At 45.2% G+C, this 18,642-nt stretch overlaps 1 protein-coding gene across 4 annotated transcripts in view; it reads right to left on the bottom strand.

Moving 5' to 3' along the window:
- NRAP (nebulin related anchoring protein) overlaps window positions 1-18,642 on the bottom strand; it is a 69,049-nt gene that overhangs the window by 31,837 nt on the left and 18,570 nt on the right. For all 4 annotated transcript variants that reach the window (XM_062215255.1, XM_062215258.1, XM_062215256.1 and 1 more), the window contains 11 exons: window positions 17,477-17,584; window positions 16,364-16,468; window positions 11,362-11,460; window positions 9,974-10,078; window positions 8,378-8,485; window positions 8,029-8,130; window positions 5,475-5,672; window positions 4,809-4,913; window positions 2,295-2,393; window positions 1,410-1,514; window positions 165-272 (listed from right to left, as the gene is read on the bottom strand). In XM_062215255.1, the coding sequence (XP_062071239.1) occupies window positions 165-272; window positions 1,410-1,514; window positions 2,295-2,393; window positions 4,809-4,913; window positions 5,475-5,672; window positions 8,029-8,130; window positions 8,378-8,485; window positions 9,974-10,078; window positions 11,362-11,460; window positions 16,364-16,468; window positions 17,477-17,584 (1,242 nt within the window). The remainder of the gene's footprint in view (window positions 1-164; window positions 273-1,409; window positions 1,515-2,294; window positions 2,394-4,808; window positions 4,914-5,474; window positions 5,673-8,028; window positions 8,131-8,377; window positions 8,486-9,973; window positions 10,079-11,361; window positions 11,461-16,363; window positions 16,469-17,476; window positions 17,585-18,642) is intronic.

The raw sequence follows: 18,642 nt of genomic DNA, 5'->3' as shown, positions 1-18,642 counted from the left end.
TGGCCATCTCAGGAGTGAACCTGAGGATGGAAGACATCTCTCTCTCTCTCTGCCCACCCCCCGTAACTCTGCCTCTCAAATAAATAAATAAATCTTTAAAAAAAGAGTTTCCTGGATGAAAGAGGGCAAGATTCAGTTTCTTGTCACTGATGGGACTGACTCACCTCACTGGCCAAGTCCCTCTTGGCCTTGGCTGTCAAGAAGGTCAGGGAGTCGAGATGCAGCTCAAAGCCTTTTGCCTTCTGGCTCTCCCAGCTGCTCTTGTATAGTTTCTAAGGGGATTTGGGAGACAAGGGTGAGAGGGTGTCTCTGGACCCTCTCCGAGGAGGATGCTTCCAGGGACGACACCAACAGCCACGTAACCCAGATACAGCCAGGCCATCTTGTTCCTGTCCGATGGCCTCTGGGCACACAGGGCTTCCATCGCAAGCAGAAATTAAACTTCAGAAGCTTTGAGAAATACCAGGAGTCTTCCTGGAGGTCTCAAAGACATGCCAAGGGTGCAATAACTTTGCAAAACACAGCGACATTTCCAAAAAGCCTGTTCCTCATGTCTGTCCACACACCCCATCCACCCAGCACCCCTGTCTCACTCCTGCCCTTTCCCTGCAGCCTCCAGCCCACCTGCCCTTTCTCCTTGCTCCTCCACTCCCTCTCCTGCCCCTACCTCCAGGTTCCACGAACTCTCTTCCGGAAGGCTTCCCTCCCTTCCTGTGGGTGAACCAATGTGGCCTCTGCTTCTCCTTGTGGTCCTCCTCCCCCGCTATGACTCAGATCAGGACCCCAAGGACCTGGGAGCCAGCAGGGAGGGCCAACAAGCCCCTCACCCCTCTACGGAAGACAGAGGGGGGAAGTTGGGAGTAGGGGAACCTTCATATGTGGCAGCTGCCGCAGCACTCATCCTCCCACACTATGCACTGGAAGGGGGCAGGATTCCGGGGTCTCTTGTTTGAGTTGGGGATGAACCCACCTCTGGCTAAGTCCCACTTGGGTCACTGAAGCCTCGGCAGCCCAGTGAGGAAAGGACTAGAATGAGTCTTGTTTTGTTAATGGGACAGTGAAGAGAGGAGAATCTGCTTGAGATCACGCACACACAAGGGGCAGAATGGAGGCTCCCACCCAGCAGCGAGGAATGAACATCTGAGCTCCTGCTCCCTTCTGCCATGACCTTGTGCAGCTTCAACTCTGGCCCAAGTCCTCCTCCAGCTCTTTTCTGTGAAGGTGGTCCTCCCCTCCCCCTAAAACGCTGAGCAGGACCCACATCTGCTGGATGGCTGCTTTTCAGAAGGACCAGATGTTTGTGACCTTGATGGACACCGACATCACTGATGTGGCTGGATGGGCTTGGGGGCCAGGTGGTTTTACACACAGGACACAGAGCCCAGGCTACCCATCCCCTCCAGCTGTACCTCACTGAGTTGGGCAGCATTGGCTCGGGCCTGTAGGAAGAGAGGCTCATCTTTGCTGATGGTGTACTGATGGACAGACTGCTCGTTCCCTGCCTTGTAGGCCACCTGTTGGGAGACAGCACTGAGTCAGAAGCAGGTGGCAGGGGTGGGCACAGTTCGCATCTGTCACGGTGTCTTTCTGTCTGCTTGGCCCTTCTCTGACTTGCACCGTAAGTTCCTCACAAAATCCATCAGAACAGACACAGCGACCGAAATGACAGCACAGTGCACATCTCCATGGGAACCTTAGCATGCTTGCTCTTTCTCTTCCTTCCCCCAACTTGAATTTCCAAACAGGGGCTTTCTGTGACTCTCCTTTTGATAGCACTTGTTCTGGCAGGTGTACCTAGACCTTGAGGAAGGAAAGCTAAGAAGGTCCTGGCCAAATCCTAGCCACCATGGCACCTGCTCAGTGTTGAACACTGGTCCATAGTTGATGTGTGTGGTGCCTCACTGTTCTCATAGTTGAGCTCAAGTGGCCATGACCTACACACATCCCTCAAATGTTCTCCTCCAAGGTAATTCTCCACTGGCTCCAGAATTACAGAGTTTTTGATGAGAAACAGAGAAAGAAGAAAAAGGAGGAACTAGAGCATGCTAAAAGCAGAAAAGGAGCCAACTCAGCTCTGCCTCTATCAGGGGAGGAGTGCAGCAGGCGGAGCAGGGAGACCTGGTGTCCAGTTCCCAGAAACAGCTTTGGAGCCTGCAGAGAGCTGGGAACAGCCCATTTAAAGGGAAGGCTCTTTGGTTCCTGGGTCGTGCCTGGGCAGCACCTGCTGTTGTCCCCGGAGGTTCCCAGACCCATGACACAGCAGCTTGAGGGAGAAAGGGCAGCCCAGGACTCACCCCACTCTGCAGTTCTTGGCTCTTCTTGGCGTGCTCCATCTGGGAGCTGTCGGTCACACTGGTGAACTTCAGCTCGTCCACCCTCTGCCGGTAGTTTTTCTGTTCCCAAAGAAAGGAGACCCTACAGCATTAGGCTTGGGCTGCCTCCCACCACCATACACATGTGCATGTCATACACACACACTTTCTGTGACACAGGCATTTCCTTGGGAGAATGTTCCAATTGGTTCTACAGCTTAAATAGAATGGCACAGCCCCAAGACAGCCTGCTCTGGTGAGCTTGTTTTAATTGTCATTACTAAATGGGAACTCTCATTTTTAGCTTCAGTCAATCCTGTATTTCTGTGTGTTCTAGGGTGTATCCATTTTATAAACTAAATCTGACATAGGAGGGTGAGTGGGACGAAACTTGGACTTTACAACCAAGATGACGCAGGCTCAAACCTCATCTCTACCTCGTTCCAGTTTCACGACATTGGGCACATCCCTAAATAGACCTGTGCCTCCCAGGCTTCAACTACACAAGCAGAACAACAATAGAGCTACTGCATTAGGGGTGGGTGGAGCCTTCAGTGCCATGCTGTACACCAGTATCAAGTCCCTAGCACCGAGTGGTTCGTACATAGCCATTACCACCACCCCTGGTGTTTTCATGACTATTCAGGACGTAGCAGCTCTAAGAAAGGAGAAACCCCAGGAGCCACCAATGGTGGTCAGATGGGTTTCACCCTGTGGGTTCTCATTTTCTAGGTGGCTGAGGTCTTGTCTTGACAGTGTGCCCACCTCACAGTCACAGACCACTCAGTACATTTTGAAATGTGCTAGTTTTGTCCCTTCCAAGGGAACTTTAAGTCTTTCTTGAAGATTCATTCCTCTGGCTTTTCCACTGGAGCTGTCAAAGTGGATGGGAAAGGCGGCCACTGAAGCTGGCTTGTTGAACCAGAGACTCCCTGTTGGTGGGAGATCAGAGATGAGCCCACAGCCTGGTTCTGCCAAAACTCCCAGTGCCATCAGCAGAGGGCAATAGATACCAGCTGAACCCAAAATAGCAACTGGAACGCTGGAAGCTCCAAATTTCCTCCTCCGTTAGGATGGAGTGGGCCTTTGGGACAGCAAAATATAGAATTCTAGAGAATATATTTAGGAGACTTCTAATTTTCCTTCCTCATTCCATTGCATTGGACAGGAAAACTATTTCACCACATAACTGGACAAAGTCACACTGGCCTGCCATTGTTGAAAATGCTCAGTCAACGCAGACTCTGCATTGCTCAAATCCTAAGTACTCTGGAGAGTCACGAACCCATTCTCTTTAGAGCACAGCAAGACTATAAACAACGGTGAACAAGATAAAATCTCCTTGGCCCTTGGGAACTAAAAATCAGGAAATGAGGATGAGCTAAATATCAATATTCCTGAGATTGAAGGACCAACCAGTTGCGTTCCCTGTCCCAATAGATGCAGCTGTGTTGCCTCCACTATTAACAAGAATCCTAAAAGGATTCTTTCTCTCTTCCTCCCTTTTGTATATATTTCAGCCCTACAATGCCTTTATCCAAGAGAAGAGTGAGTATAGTGCAAAGATTAGAGCAAATTACAAAAGATGCTTGAGGAAGCCCATGTTGCTTAGTAGTCAAGAGCTGGGGCTGGGAACAAACACCCTGGATGTAGAGCCCAGCTGTTACACTTGGCATTAGCCTTATTTTTCTCACGTAGATGGGACTATTAACATAATAACCACAGAATCTACTCAAAAGGGCTGTTGTGACCCACAGATAACCACATATGTGTTAACACACTCAAAGTGGTCAATACGCTACACCAACGATTAGTCATTATCAGTCCATAAACGGCAGCTATGATTATCACTATTGCTATCATTTGCAAGACATAGGCCAACTCAGCCTGAAACAAGGGACCCCTTTTAGGATCCCAAAGCTCCTGAAATAGTCACACTTCCAAATGAAATGTCATTCAGACGTCCTCCTCTGGCTGCTGCCAAGGCCACCTCTCCAAGGCTTACAGAGGAGCGTGGGCTTAGAGCACAGGGGCCTTGGCGATTCTCCTGCTCAACCTTCTCACTGTGTACGAGGGAAGGAGGATCAGGAAGGTTCAGTGACTCGCCCCAAGTCTTTCACGAGCTTAAGTTTAAAACGTAGAATGCTGGCTGACCCCTAAATAGCAAACTTTAATTCATAAGGAATCACACACTCCTCACACAAGAAAGGTATTTTCTCCATGGGCTGTATGTGACAAGCTTTCCAAACCAAACAACTCCGATTTAGTGGCTGCTTTTCAAAATAAATTGGTAGGCTTCTTAAAAAAATACCTCCCCAGGAAGTTAAAGGGTGCGGTAAGTTAGTTCAGGGTGTGCTCCAAGGGCCAAATGAGGGGGTCCTCCCCTTTGAAAAACACCCAAAATAAGCCTGGGGGGGAGGGTAGTCAGAGGAAAAGATCACTCCGTGACCCAAGGGTGGAGAACTACTGTAGGGCAGGGGCCCAAGCTCAGGTTACCTCACTGGCCAGCTGGCCAGCCTTCTTGGCCTGTTCCAGATTGAGACTCCCCTCCGTGAGCCACCCAACTCCCTTCATCCACGCCAGGTCAGCCTTGTACTGCAGCTGGAAGAGAAAAAGCACCGGCCTCCTCAGACACATGAGTGCACACGGGATAAAGCTGTGGGAGAGTTAGGGGAATCTTGACCCTGCATTGGTCTTCCTAGAGCACCCGCTCGCCACCCCGTTATACTCAGGCAGATCTCTACTTGGAGGTCCACTCGGGCCCACCTTGCAATGAGAACAGCATGTTCTGCTTCCATGCCGAGCATCATAATCTTTCTCCTATTTTTTGATCAGACCATGGAGCTTCTTTGCCAGAGTGCTACATTTCCGAGATTTACTTAAGATGTTCAACATTTGCTTTCCTTTTGCTCGTGTTCACTAACAACCTGCCTTAGCTTTCATAATAACTCTGTCCCCCAGTCTTCCAACCTCTAATCTCTGTTGTTGTCTTGACTATAGTTGCACCTCCCTATCTGTCCTCCCTGGGCCTAGCCCATCCTCAGCAGTTCTTCCTGGCTCTCTGAGTTAGAAATGGGTGCACACACGGGCTCAAAAATCCTTCTGAAAGGGCCTACAATGACAAGAGGTGCATGGGGAGAACTGTCAGTGAGTGGGACTCACCTCACTCTGGAGCCCGTAGGCCTTCTTGGCCCACTGGGTCTTCATGTCTTCGGGCAGCACAGTGTATTCGTGCAGCTTCTTCCTGTAATCCAGGTCACTGGCGAGAGCTTGGGCCTTCTTGGCGTGCCTGATGTTTACCATATCCATGGGCAGTTGGAAGTGGGTCTTACTTTCTTCAAAGCCTTTCTTGTACTCAACCTGGAATGCACCAAAACAAGGCCCACTAATCAAAGCCTGCCTTTGCAAGAGTGATGTGAAAACACAGGAAAGAGTCCCAGGCCTTCCTGAGAAGTGGGCACTTTGGGCAATGCCATCCCTCTGTCAGAAAGGTGTGGTCCTATTCCTGGCTCTGTAAGGCACTGTCACAGGGGAGCTGAGAGTCCACACGACTGTGTTTCTGAATGGACAACCTCCTGCCAATCATAAATCTCGTCACCTAGCTACTCCAGGAAGCGTACACTGTATCCACAGTCCTAGAGATGCTTTAAGAGGGAGAACATGAAAGCTTGTGTTGTGCAGCCAGACAGAACTGAGCTCAAATCTGATCTGCACTTTCCCAGCTGGGTGACCTCTGGAAAGTTCCTTCACCTCCCTCAAGGCTCATTTCCCTTGGGACAACTGTCGTGCTATGTAAATGAAATAGTAGCCAGGGGCTGGCGCTATGGCGCAGTGGGTTAACACCCTGGCCTGAAGCGCCAGCATCCCATATGGGCGCCGGTTCAAGACTGGCTGCTCCACTTCTGATCAGCTCTCTGCTATGGCCTGGGAAAGCAGCAGAAGATGGCACAAGTCCTTGGGCCCCTGCACCCACGTGGGAGACCCGGAAGAAGCTCCTGGTTCCTGGCTTTGGATCAGTGCAGCTCCGACTGTTGCAGCCATCTTGGGAGTGAACTATTGGATGGAAGACCTCTCTCTCTCTGCCTCTCCTTTCTCTGCGTAACTCTGCCTTTCGAATAAATAAATAAATCTTAAAAAAAATATAAGATTGACAGTTTTAAAAAAATTTAAAAAAAAGAAATAGTAGCCAAACATACTTAATACAGGCATGGTCATATTTCAAACACTTGACAACTAAGAACAGCGAGGATGACAACAACAGTGACTGTGGTGGTGATGATGGTGAGGATGTTGAAGATGGTGGGGAAAGACAGTATACCTCACAGAGGGAGTGTGGTGCAGGCAGTGAGAGTGCTGGGGTGCAGGTCTCTACCCCTCTACCACTACCACTGGCTACCATATGACTTGGGGAGACACAGTCCCTTTGACCCTCAGTAGCTCCAACTGAAAATATGAAATGCCAGCTTTTTTTTTTTCCATTCTAAACTGAAGCAAAATTCTCAGCGTCTATTTATGCCTCATGACTATGCACTCCATAGGGCTTATTCTTGTCGATTCATCCAAAATCACGACCGAGACGCCAACTCTCTCTATTCAAGCCACGGCTCTTTAATGACTCATCAGGCAATTATACCGACTGCACCATCAGAGCAGCATGAGCTGGCCTCACAGGCGAGAGCGGACGATCAAAACACCAACTCCAGGCTCTCGTGTCTTTTGCCTGTTCGGTATTGGCCAGGAAGCCTCGGTTAGAAGCATGGTCTATGTCTGTCCCTTCTAGGAGAACTCCCTCTACCAAAAGGCTTTTGCTAAGTGTCACTTAGCAAGGTTACAATCCAGCCATTACAATGATGGATACACAGCACTACTCTGATTGGCTGGAGTCTGGGATGCCCTGTTGTTTGTTAAATATTTTGAATACCACGTGTGTTTGTAGCCACAGGATTCATCTCGAACATCACTACTATTAACAGGAAGACATTTACCGCCTAGCTCAATGCTATGGTTTAAATTCGTCTTTCTCTAGCAAAACTCACATTGAGATTTAATTCCTCAGTGTGGCAGTGTGGTGGACTCAGTGGGAGGGGCTTGGGTCATGTGGAAGGGGCTCTCGTGAATAGATTCACGCTGTCTCATGGGACAGAGCTCCCACTCTCGTGTGGCTGAATTAGCTGCTGCACAACACTGGTAGAAAGCACGGCCACCACGCATTTCTCTCGCGCATGCCCACTTGTCCTTCTGTTCTTATCCACCACTCATGTTGCAATGCAAGCCCCTCACCAGAGGCGGCTGCCACACTCTGACTTCCAGCCTCCAGAGTCATGGGCCAAATAAACTGTTCTTTATAAATGACCTAGTGTCGCTGTTCACAACAACAGACAACGGAATGAGCAGATTAAGCTTCGTGAGTTATAAGTTCATTGTCAAAGCCTCAGTGTCTGGTACCCTATCTTGCCCATAGTAGCTGCCAGGTAAACATCTCTGGAGCAAATACATGTGGCCAGACACCTTGTACCTTGGGGCCACACTCCTCATCTACTTAAAAAAAAATTAGTCTGCATTGGCAAAATAAACTAAGCAAACTTCTTATGCAAGCCAGGAAAGAAAATGAGTTGCAGACAGAAGTCAATACAAAGGTAGCAGTCCCAGGTGAAGTAGGCTCAGGAAAAATTAAAGCAACACAACTCTAAGAGGGTCGGGATAAAGAGGGGTTTACCTCGCTGCTCATCTTGGCCACCTGCAGGGAATGCAGAAGCCTGGAGTCTGCGGTCCCCGTGGCTTTGCCTTTTGTTTTTTCATATTCTTCTTTGTATTTAATCTTGAGAGAAAGAAGAAAGTCTACCGTGAGTGACAGAGTAACTTTGCCATCCAAGGGACTCCGGTTTGAACAAGTGCAAAGGCAACAATGCCAAAAATACACCTCCCAGTCATTCGTGAATGCAGATGTAGATGAAAGTGTTGTGATGTTTACAACGTTAACTGTCATTATTTTCCACCTGCAGGACCGCTGACATTTCATTGGAACCATTTTCTATGTGTTTCGGAGCTAATGAGAGGAAACCTACATTGCTAGCAAGCTCCCCAGAGGCTTTCGCGGCCAGCAGAGGCATGGCATCCAGCTTCATCTCGAATCCCTTTCCCTTTGTCTTCTCCCAGCCTTCTTTGTACTTAACCTGACAAACAAAAACACAGGTGAACAGGAGTTGAGTTGTTCTCCACATTTCTGCCAAAAGTTGAACAGTTTTTTTTTTTTTCAAAAGCACAGTTGATTTCTGATCTATTTGCAAGCTAGAATCGACTGATGTTATCAAAATGGAAAGAGTAATTATTAACACCAGACATGCATTCCCTTGCCAGAGGAACCATACAGGGCAGTGCCGATGCAACAGAACGAAGGAAAGACTGCTGCGTTCCTCTGGCTCTGTGGTTTCCTGATCATGTGACTTTGTGCAATTATCTCTTTGGGTCTCACTTTACCACTTGCAGAAGGAATATCATGTATTATCTTTCTTAGGATTGCTGTGAGAATAGATTGAGTATAGCACATAAAAACATAGAAAATAGATCCTAAACTAGCCAACTATAACACAGATGATATTGCCATAGCTACTGCTTATTGACCCTTTCCTAAGTGCTTTCTACTCATTAACTGCAAATCATTGCATTTTGCCTGTGAGGCTCAGAAAAATTTGAGAGGTCACTCAGGAGCATACAGGCAAAAAATGGCAGTGCCGACATCTAGACCCAGGTCTACCTAATACCAAAACCCATGCTACTAACTGTATCCCTACAATGCCTCCTGGGGCCATGATAATTTCAAATGCACAGTGTCCACCCAGTATAAAAGAGGCATTCAAAACTGTTCTTTCTTCTTCGCTGCTCCTCGAATTCCATCCAGAAAGAGGGTCCCCAATACATCCCACTAGTGACCCCAGGAAGAATCTAATGATTAAAACTGATCTTGGGGCCATGTGGTGGCACAGTGAGTTAAACCGCTTCTTGCAATGCCTGTATCCCATACTGGAGCACTGTTTGAGTTCCAGCTATCCACTTCTGATCCAGCTCCCTGCTGGTGTGCCTGGGAAGGCAGTGGATGATGGTCCAAGTAGTTGGGCCCCATCACTCATGTGGGAGACCAGGACAGAGTTCTGGGTTCCTGGTTTTTGCCTGGTCCAGCCCCTGTCATTGTGGCCATTTGGTGAATGGAAGATCTCTCTCCCTCTCTCTGTCACTCTGCTTTTCAAAGAAATAAAATAATCTTGTCTCTTTAAAATTTAAATTTGTCTCTTTTTTTAGCTTTCTTTTCTTTTCTTTATTTAGTAAATATAAATTTCCAAAGTACAGTTTATGAATTAAATTTGTCTTTTAAAATTTAAATTTCCTCCACACAGCAAGTCACCAGCTAGAAGTCACCAGGATGATGGTATGAGCGTGTGTGTGTTCGCACACATGCTGAACATGAGAATTAAATCTCTTGGCTCAATTTATCCCTAGTGAAAACAACGTGCCAGGAACCAGAAAAATTCAAAGTGATGACACAACGGATGCCTTTGGTGAATCTCTCAGGAACGGGACCTTCCCTGCTTGTTGGGCCACCCTGGTACCTTGGCTTTCATGTCTGTAGCAAACCCTCACCACCTGCCCCCATGTTGCTCACTTACCTCACTGAAGAGCTCGGCATTGGTTTTGGCCTTCACCAACTGAGGCACATCCTGTGGCAATGTGTAATTCAGCTTATTTTTCTCATAATCTGCACGGTAATTCACCTGTTGGATTTAAAATAAATCCTCACGGTTATTCCATGGGTGACTTTGTGGAGGGGAATACGGTATTTCCCAAGTTTCTCCTTAGACTCATAGCCGAGAAGGAACTTTTCAAATTTTACAAGGAAATTTTGAGAGGACGCTATAATATTGTGCATGTTTTAAATCAATAGACTGAAGATGCCACGGCAAAGTAAAACACCTCAAAGTGTTTTACCTCAGTGTTGTGAGTTTGCCAAAGAGTCGCCTGTGACCACTGCACTGTCTTGCCTTACAAGCAAGCACTTGAACGTCTAACGCTTAGTGCTGAACTCGCTGCCGTGCTGAACATCTTACTATGCTTAGGTTAGTAACCAGTAATGAGTAACTGTCAAATACTCGCCTACATTGTGGGGGAAAAAAGCCCCCTTAAATCACACACAGAGAAAAGAGCAAACCAGAGGTGATTCCTGACGGGAGAGCACAGTAGCAAACATGAAGGAGCCCCCCCCTCCAAATGAAACCTGAACCTTGACACCAAGAACGACCGCTGGCTTTTTGGTGTGCCATAGGAATACTGCTTGCAGGTGTCTAACTCTTTGTTTTTACCTTTCAGTCAGTCACACTGAGATGTTTCTAGACTAAAATATGTAATACCTGGACATTTCTTCAAGATAATATGGGGCCGGCGCCGCGGCTCAATAGGCTAATCCTCCGCCTAGTGGCGCTGGCACACCGGGTTCTAGTCCCGGTCAGGGCGCCAGATTCTGTCCCGGTTGCCCCTCTTCCAGGCCAGCTCTCTGCTATGGCCAGGGAGTGCAGTGGAGGATGGCCCAAGTGCTTGGGCCCTGCACCCCATGGGAGACCAGGAGAAGCACCTGGCTCCTGCCTTCGGATCAGCGCGGTGCGCCGGCTGCAGCGCATCAGCTGCGGCGGCCATTGGAGGGTGAACCAATGGCAAAAGGAAGACCTTTCTCTCTGTCTCTCTCTCTCACTGTCCACTCTGCCTGTCAAAAAAAAAAAAAGATAATATGGGAGAGAGGAAGCAGATGGGCATATCAAGGAAGCAAAAAGCGAGACTACTCATGAGCTGGTAGCTGTGGAAGCTGGGTACTAGGCCTAGGGGGATAAATGATGCTCTTCTCTCTACCTTTGAGTGTATTTGAAATTTTCCATAATAAAAACTTTAAATCGGGGGAGTCATTTCATGGCGACAGGCATCGGCAATAATGCAAATCAAATCCTTGGGGTCAGAGATCAGAGGCTACCAAGCATCCGCACTGGCTGGACAAGGGTGGGTCACTCACATGACTCAGCTGCTGGGCATTGATTCTGGCTTGAACAATCTGCGGAGTGTTGGTCACCGAGCTGTACTTCACCTTGTCAATGCTTTGCCTGTAGTTAACCTAGGTAAACACAAGCACAAGAAAACATCACTCGCTCCTCCCCCTGAGACTTACTTAGCTCCCTTCCCCTAAGTCCACCAGAGTGGGGATTCTCAAATTACTAGAAAAAGAAACAAAAAAAAATCACAATTGAATACCAAAAGGCATGCCAAGCTCATGGAAAAACAGTGCATTGAGGAATAAGTGACTTAAATAGGCAACTCTGAAACAGGTCAACTAACTGCCTGATAAACGTGAGAAAAGGTGTTCAACCACATTATGAATCAGAGAAATGCCCGGTAGAATCACAGCAAGATACCTTCCCACACCTACCTGAAGAGCAAAAATGAAAACTTCTGACAACACTAAGTGTCGGCAAGGGTACGGAGCTATGGAAACCCTCACAAAACTGCTAGCAGAAAGGGCAGAGTGGTGCAACCACTCTGGAAACCAGTATGGCGTTTTGGCACACACACACACCATGTCCCAAGAATTCTATTCCAAGGCTCATTCCCGTGAAAATGTGTGAACAAGGTCACTTTATAATAATTCGAGCTGTAAATCTGCATTTAGTGTACTTTTATACACATTTCACACACACACACAAAATGATGTTAAAAATAAGAAAAAGTCCACACAAGGCCATTCATGCATCTTGAAGTACACAGCAATGGAGCATCCGTGGCCCCTTTTAGAGACAGTATTAACATCTCTGTGCCCTGTACTCCAGCCCTGACCTGGTCCTCACTTCTACCTTGTAGTGCCCCCAGTGAAAAAGCCCTATGCTTGGCACTTTTATAGAAAATGTGGGTTTGGTGGGGAGGAGATAGGATCTCCATTGCAGCTTGATACATCAACTGTTTTGCCATTACAAGATATTTGGGGCTACTGGATTTTTTGTCCTTCAAGGGTTAAGGATTATTAGTTTTTGGCACATGAGAATATATTCATCCCATCATCTTATTTTCCTCCAAACACATGTGACCTAGATCTACTGCAAAGAGTATGGCAACTTGCACAAGGGACTAAAGGACTATGCTTGAGGCTTGAGAGTAGCTAACAAAGCATGGTGTGCCACGCTGAGCTGACTGAGAGCCCCAGAAGCCTGTCCCCGCAGAAGGGAAGCTACAGTGAATGAAAAGAGGGTGATGTTATAAATGACAAATGACCTCAAGGTTAGCCTGAGATCCTGGCAAAAGTAGAAGTATACTGATCCCTAATCCTGCCCTTCCTCCCTTATGGCTGCCTGATCTCTTTCATTCATTCATCCACTTGATTATCCATTCATTCATTTAATAGTCACAGCTGTCTACTCCATGCATAGGAAGCAAACAAACATTTCTATGTCCATGTAGGCCTCTCAGATGTGGCCTGGCTCCCTAACTGACCCAGTGCCTCCGGAAACCCAGGCCTCTCCGCCCATAGACACCAGGTTAAAAGCAGTCACCATCTGGGCACAATTCTGGCTTACAGCAACCATATCACCCTTTAACACAACACTCACAGATTTCAATTTTGTTTACTGCCTGAAGCCTAGGACCCCATTGAAGATCCTGTACAATGTGGCAGCTTCTTTACACCTGGGTTCTGCCTAAGAACTCCACATCTTTTGCTGTGACCCCTCTATCTACTGCCTATTCTGCCTGAACCTCCACCCATGGCCTCTGACTATGTCCCTTTGGCTGGCTCTGTCTGCCCTTCACAGGGGCCCATGTCTCAGTCACCACTGTATAATCCTATGACTTCCGGTCTGTCTTCATTAAACCTGGCATAGATGCGCCTCTCTTTGCCTGCTACTACTTCCTGTTGCTGCCTCCCCAACATGACAGCCCAGATCAGGGAGTCATTGCAGCCCAGAGGTCACAAATGTCCATGGGAGCCAGACCACTGGCTGGGGACAAGGCTCAGGGCTCGGTCTCACTTCTGGGAAAGTAGTAAGAAGTGGTAGGGATCATTGCCAAGGGCAACAGCTGCTACCCAGCTCTAGGAACACAGAGTGGCCAGATTTTCCAATGATTTCAAAGAAATCAGAAATAATAATAATCATTATTATTACAAACAATCTTGCCATTTTAAATGCTGGCAAATATTTAAAATGTTTAAAATTCAGTAACTCAGATGAAATAGATCTAAAGGCCACTTTGGGCTCACTCGCTGTCAGTTATATATTCCAAGTCTTCCTTGGGTCTTGTCCTGGTATCAGCTGTCCTGATATCTTGCCTGTGTTGATCAGCTAATGATAATTCTGACGAATCCATGGCACTCACCATGTGTCTGGCACTACTCCAACTACCATCCTATGGGTAGGCACTACTGTCATCCACACAATGTGTGAACTGAGGCAGGGAGCCCAAAATATGCTCCTCAAGGTCACTTACTAAGTAAGTATCAGAGCTGGGATATGAATCCCAGAAGTCAACCTAGATACTATACAGCAGATTTGCCAAAGATAGCAAGCGTAGGATATGACATGACATCTTACAGATGGACAAGGTGTTCCCCATAGCTACAGCTAGCATTTTTTACACAGGTAAATGTATCCTGGGCACAAACAAGTGACTTACATATTAACTTCTAGAAAAGGATCTGGGAAAAACAGAGGGCTCCTGACATTGAACCACTGACTGGTTAGATTTGAAGGTAAAGGACAGGCATCGCTTTGAGGTTTTTAGTTAATGATGTAAGGAGAAAAGTTTTTTGCACATCCTGAGTTTCGGACATGAAGTATGTAGGGAAAACTAGGAAATATAAAGTCATTTCAATGTCAACTATTAATGAGATTACAGTATAGTGGTTTCCTAATGCATTAATTCAGAGGGGAAAATTACCATCGCATAATGGAGTCTATTAGAATTCAGAATTATGCATGATAAAATGTGACAAAACCTCTATTTTTAAAGTGGCATATTCCTTCCAATAGTGCTGCAGTAAGTATGTTGCAGAACACAATTACTTTTCTCTGCAGGACATAATTAACAGACTTCCATGATTAATCACATCTTTGCAACATCACAAACGCTTGGCCTTCTCTTCAATCTACATTCTGAAGAGTTTCTTTGCTAAAGATAGAGTCTCATTTTAATTCTATTACTGCTAGTAATACCATCGAAAGGGATTGCTCTCTGATTAAGGGTCCATGCTTGTTTACTTAGTTCCATAGTTATTTTATCACCTTTAAGGCTACTGGACAGAGAAATCACAAATGTTCTTAGAAATGAATTCTCCAAACTTTCAGAACTCTAGAATCCCTCCATGAGAGGTGAGAACCTTAAATCAACCACACCAGAGTCGGGAAGGAATGTACAGGAGCCCACGTCAGTAAGGAGAAGCCACCACCCAGTCCCTGCCAATTGCTGCCATGAAGGAACTAGGGCCTTGTGTCCCTGGGATTCCAAGAAAGATGGAAATACTAGATTTTATGTGAATTCACAACTTCTGTATGTTAGTTTACTTTTTTAAAAACACTGGGCGGCTAAGAAAACACTTCTGCAACCTGGGATGTGGTTTATGGGCTGCCAGTTTAGAACTTGTCTCTAAACTCTATTAATATTTCCAATCCTGCATTATTCCTGTATCAGCTTTACCCAGAGGGGCTGGCTATATTTCAGGTACATTGTTTGATCCAGAGTGTTACATAAACAAATGGAGCAGCAGTCATATTATAATGGGAGTATGCTGTAGGAAGCTACCCCATTTACATGGTGCTATTTAGCAGGCATGGTTTTTAGAATTCTACTGCAAAAGCACTCAAATCTTAATGAGGTGCTCTTGACCGGCAACTTTCCCAGGTAATGTATGCAGCCAAAAAAGAAGGGAAGTGGCTTTGACTGTGCTCAAGTTTAATTTTGGGCTTCATTAAGGTGAAATGAATGAGTCAAGTCAGCCCAACTTTCTGGGAAAAGGGGAAGCAAATATAGGCCCTTTTTATTCCTCTACTTCTCGGCTCCTGCATGATTTCGCCTTTGAAAAGCTCCTTTCCGCCACCAGACTATCGTTTGCCAATGACTGTGCTTCGATGTACTTGACACTACAGTTGACACTAGAGACACCAACTGAATCCTGCTGCTTCCACTCTAAGCAAAAAGGAGACATGGAAAGGCTTATCTACAACCAACAAAGCCCAGGTCAATTACTGGAGTTGTGCAGATCCCAAAGGAGTTGAAGAGAAGTAGCGCTGGGCATTCGATAAGTAAATGCTGAATTATTTGTTAAACTGTTGATTGACAGAAGATGAACTTCATTGACAAAGAACTATGATACCAACTTACTTCTATACTATATTATACTATACTATAAAAAAGTATAGTATACTATACTAAGTACTTTTTAAGACAGTTGATGACTTATCTTTTTTCTGTACTCTTCTATATTTTCTAAATTTCCTATAATAAACTATAATCAAATTTGTATAGTCAGAAAACAATTAATTTAATAAATTGAACATACTTTGGGGACAAGTCAAACTATAAATCAATAAAACCACTGTCTTAATAATGAAGGAATATATATGCTTTTCTATATATTTTCCTGAGAAAATAAGTCAACATTACCTCTTTCTCTCTGCTGAAGTCCATTTTATTTTACTTCTTTTAGTCCTTAACATACTATTTTCCAAAGATTTTTTAAGGGATCATCATCACAAAGAAACAATTATTATGAATGTGTCCAGCAAACAAATCCATCAAATTTTAAGAAGAAAAATGGAACCTCAGGTTATTATCGAGAGAAAAACAGAGCTGTCCCTACTTTACATTGAAAAACCTGTTTCCAACCAGGCATAAGTAGAAAAGAATTTCCTTTTCTCAACCCCTTCAACTTCCTACAAACTTGCATCCTGTTTCCTTCCACCTTGCTGCCTAAGAATCGCTCTCCAGAAAGGAAGTGGCCGGGAAGAAAGTGGATAGGGCTGCCTAAGAGGACTTACGTCCTTCAGGGGAATCAGTTTCATGGTTGTCTGGTAGGATGGAGTAAGAGTGGCGGGGTAGTTGTAGTCGACAATATCATGTTTATAGTCAGCCTTGTAGGCGATCTGAAACACACAAGACAGAACAAAACAATCAGTCTCCACTTTCTTTTGACTTTGTTTTGAATGTCACAAGAAATATTTTTAAAGTAACCAGAAGCAAATGAATTTCATTTTAGCACCTCCAAGAAAAATTATGCTCATACTTTTGCCTTCAATTAATTTGAATTCTCCTTAATTAACTCAAAATTAGTTAACTTCCATCTGTAGCACATTTATCTTATTTTTCTTATTAATTATGGAACTCCTTGTCGTCTTTGTTAAAAAAAAGAAGAACCTTGGCACATGGGTATACAATGAAACAACTTCTTGGCTAAGCCCAAGAAAATAAAGAAAACTCAAGAGTCTTCAGAGTATTGAAATTCTTTTCTAAAGTCTGAAAGTCCTTCTTGAGCAAGGATATCTGCCATTTGTATGTTTTCATAATGAAATCAGTTTCCTTTAAGTGTCTGCCTCCGAGATTTACAGCCTAGTGTTTGCAAACCTACAAACTGGATTGACAAAGCCAAAGTGAGACAAACAGATTGCACACTATGGGGAAAATAGAGACCTGATCTATTTCGTGATTCCATGACCTTGATCAGTACCTAGGTACAGTAGGTCTTTAGTGAACACAAAGATGGAATAAATGAATGAATAAAGAAACTAGCCAATCAGTCAGGCAATTCCAAATAAATCCCAACAGCATTGGTAACCTGGGGAATTTCAAGTAAGAATCACTCTCATCTATTTCTGTTTATCTCTCAGAAGTGGGAAGCTTTGTATCACACTAGATCAATTATAATAGATCTAAGTACTCTTCACACCAGAGCAAACAAAGATAAATAAATTGAAGCCTTTGAACATTTTCAGTGCTCTTACCTCGTGTTGGCTGTATCAGTTTACACTTAGAAACTCCCATGGGTCAATCTTTACTCGCTAGCATACAGATGTTCTTAAAGGCGAGGTGAGAATTGGCTGAATTTCTCCTGCCCGCCCCTTCTGCCCCACAGACACTTGCACAGAAGGACTCACATTGCTGGCCAGATTGCCGACTTTCACAGCATGGAGCATGCGTCTGTCCATGCCAACGCCTTCGTAGTGGCCTCTCATGTGGTTCTGGTAGTTTTCTTTGTATTTATTCTACGTGGAAACACAAAACTTTCAACATCAAGCCATTCTCTTCCCAACTAGTTGAAAGTAAACTCTTCATCTTAATGCATTCATTCCAAAACATAAGTGATTAAATACAATCTATTTAAGTAGCCGGTGTATCACTGAATAAAAAACAAGGCAAGCTTATTTTTTAAAGATACCTTCACCCTTAAATTTTAAGGGAGCACAAGAAGTTGGAGTAAGATAGGCATGCAAAGAAAACCCACGTGGGATCTGATGAGCACAGATAGCACAAAACAGACTTCATCTTTGTTTGTCTTGACATTTTGAGCTTTACATTTGCCAGATTTTTCCAGTGTGAAAACTCACACCGAGTGCTCCAAAGGACACGCACTGATTGTTCAGGCCCTGTTGCCACACTCCATCCATGCAAGGCTACGAATCACTGCCTGCTATGGTCTCCATTTCTAAAAACTCTGGGCTCTCTGGATCTTCAGGTTCCACATCTGTGGATTCAACCAAGCATGAATCGAATATATTAAAAAAAAAGTTCTGTATCTGTAGCGAATGTGTAGATTGTTGCTTTGTCATTCCCTAAACAATGCAGAATAACTAACCATCATTTACATAGCATTTACGCTGCACCAGGTATTACAAGTAATGGAGAGATGACTTCAAGTCTCCTGAGGATGGGCTTAGGTTCTATGCAATGACTATGCCATTTTCTAGAAGGGATTTGGGCATTTGCAGATTTTGGTATCCTCAGGGGATGCTGGAACCACTCCCCTCATACCATGAAGAGTAAAACCTGAGCTTTGCCAATCTCTGTGGTGGAAAATCGGTCACCGTGGCACTGTGTGAAATGATGCTACACCCCAAACGCCACTTATTCAATAAAGACAAGACCAAAACAATGACAAGAAGTCATAAATAGGAAAATTTGATTCCTGGCTTATACTGATAAAGTCATCAACCCTGGGAGTCCTTTGAGTTTCCAGGCACAGAGAGTATTTAAACAGGGTACTATTACTATCCATTTATCAGTTAACGTTCACAAGCTCTCCATGAAGAAGACTGAATTAAGA

This window comes from Lepus europaeus, chromosome 17 (assembly GCF_033115175.1).
Source record: "Lepus europaeus isolate LE1 chromosome 17, mLepTim1.pri, whole genome shotgun sequence".
Taxonomy (NCBI): domain Eukaryota; kingdom Metazoa; phylum Chordata; class Mammalia; order Lagomorpha; family Leporidae; genus Lepus; species Lepus europaeus.
The sequence above is the reverse complement of the archived record's forward strand: the minus strand, read 5'-3'. Positions and strand labels throughout refer to the sequence as shown.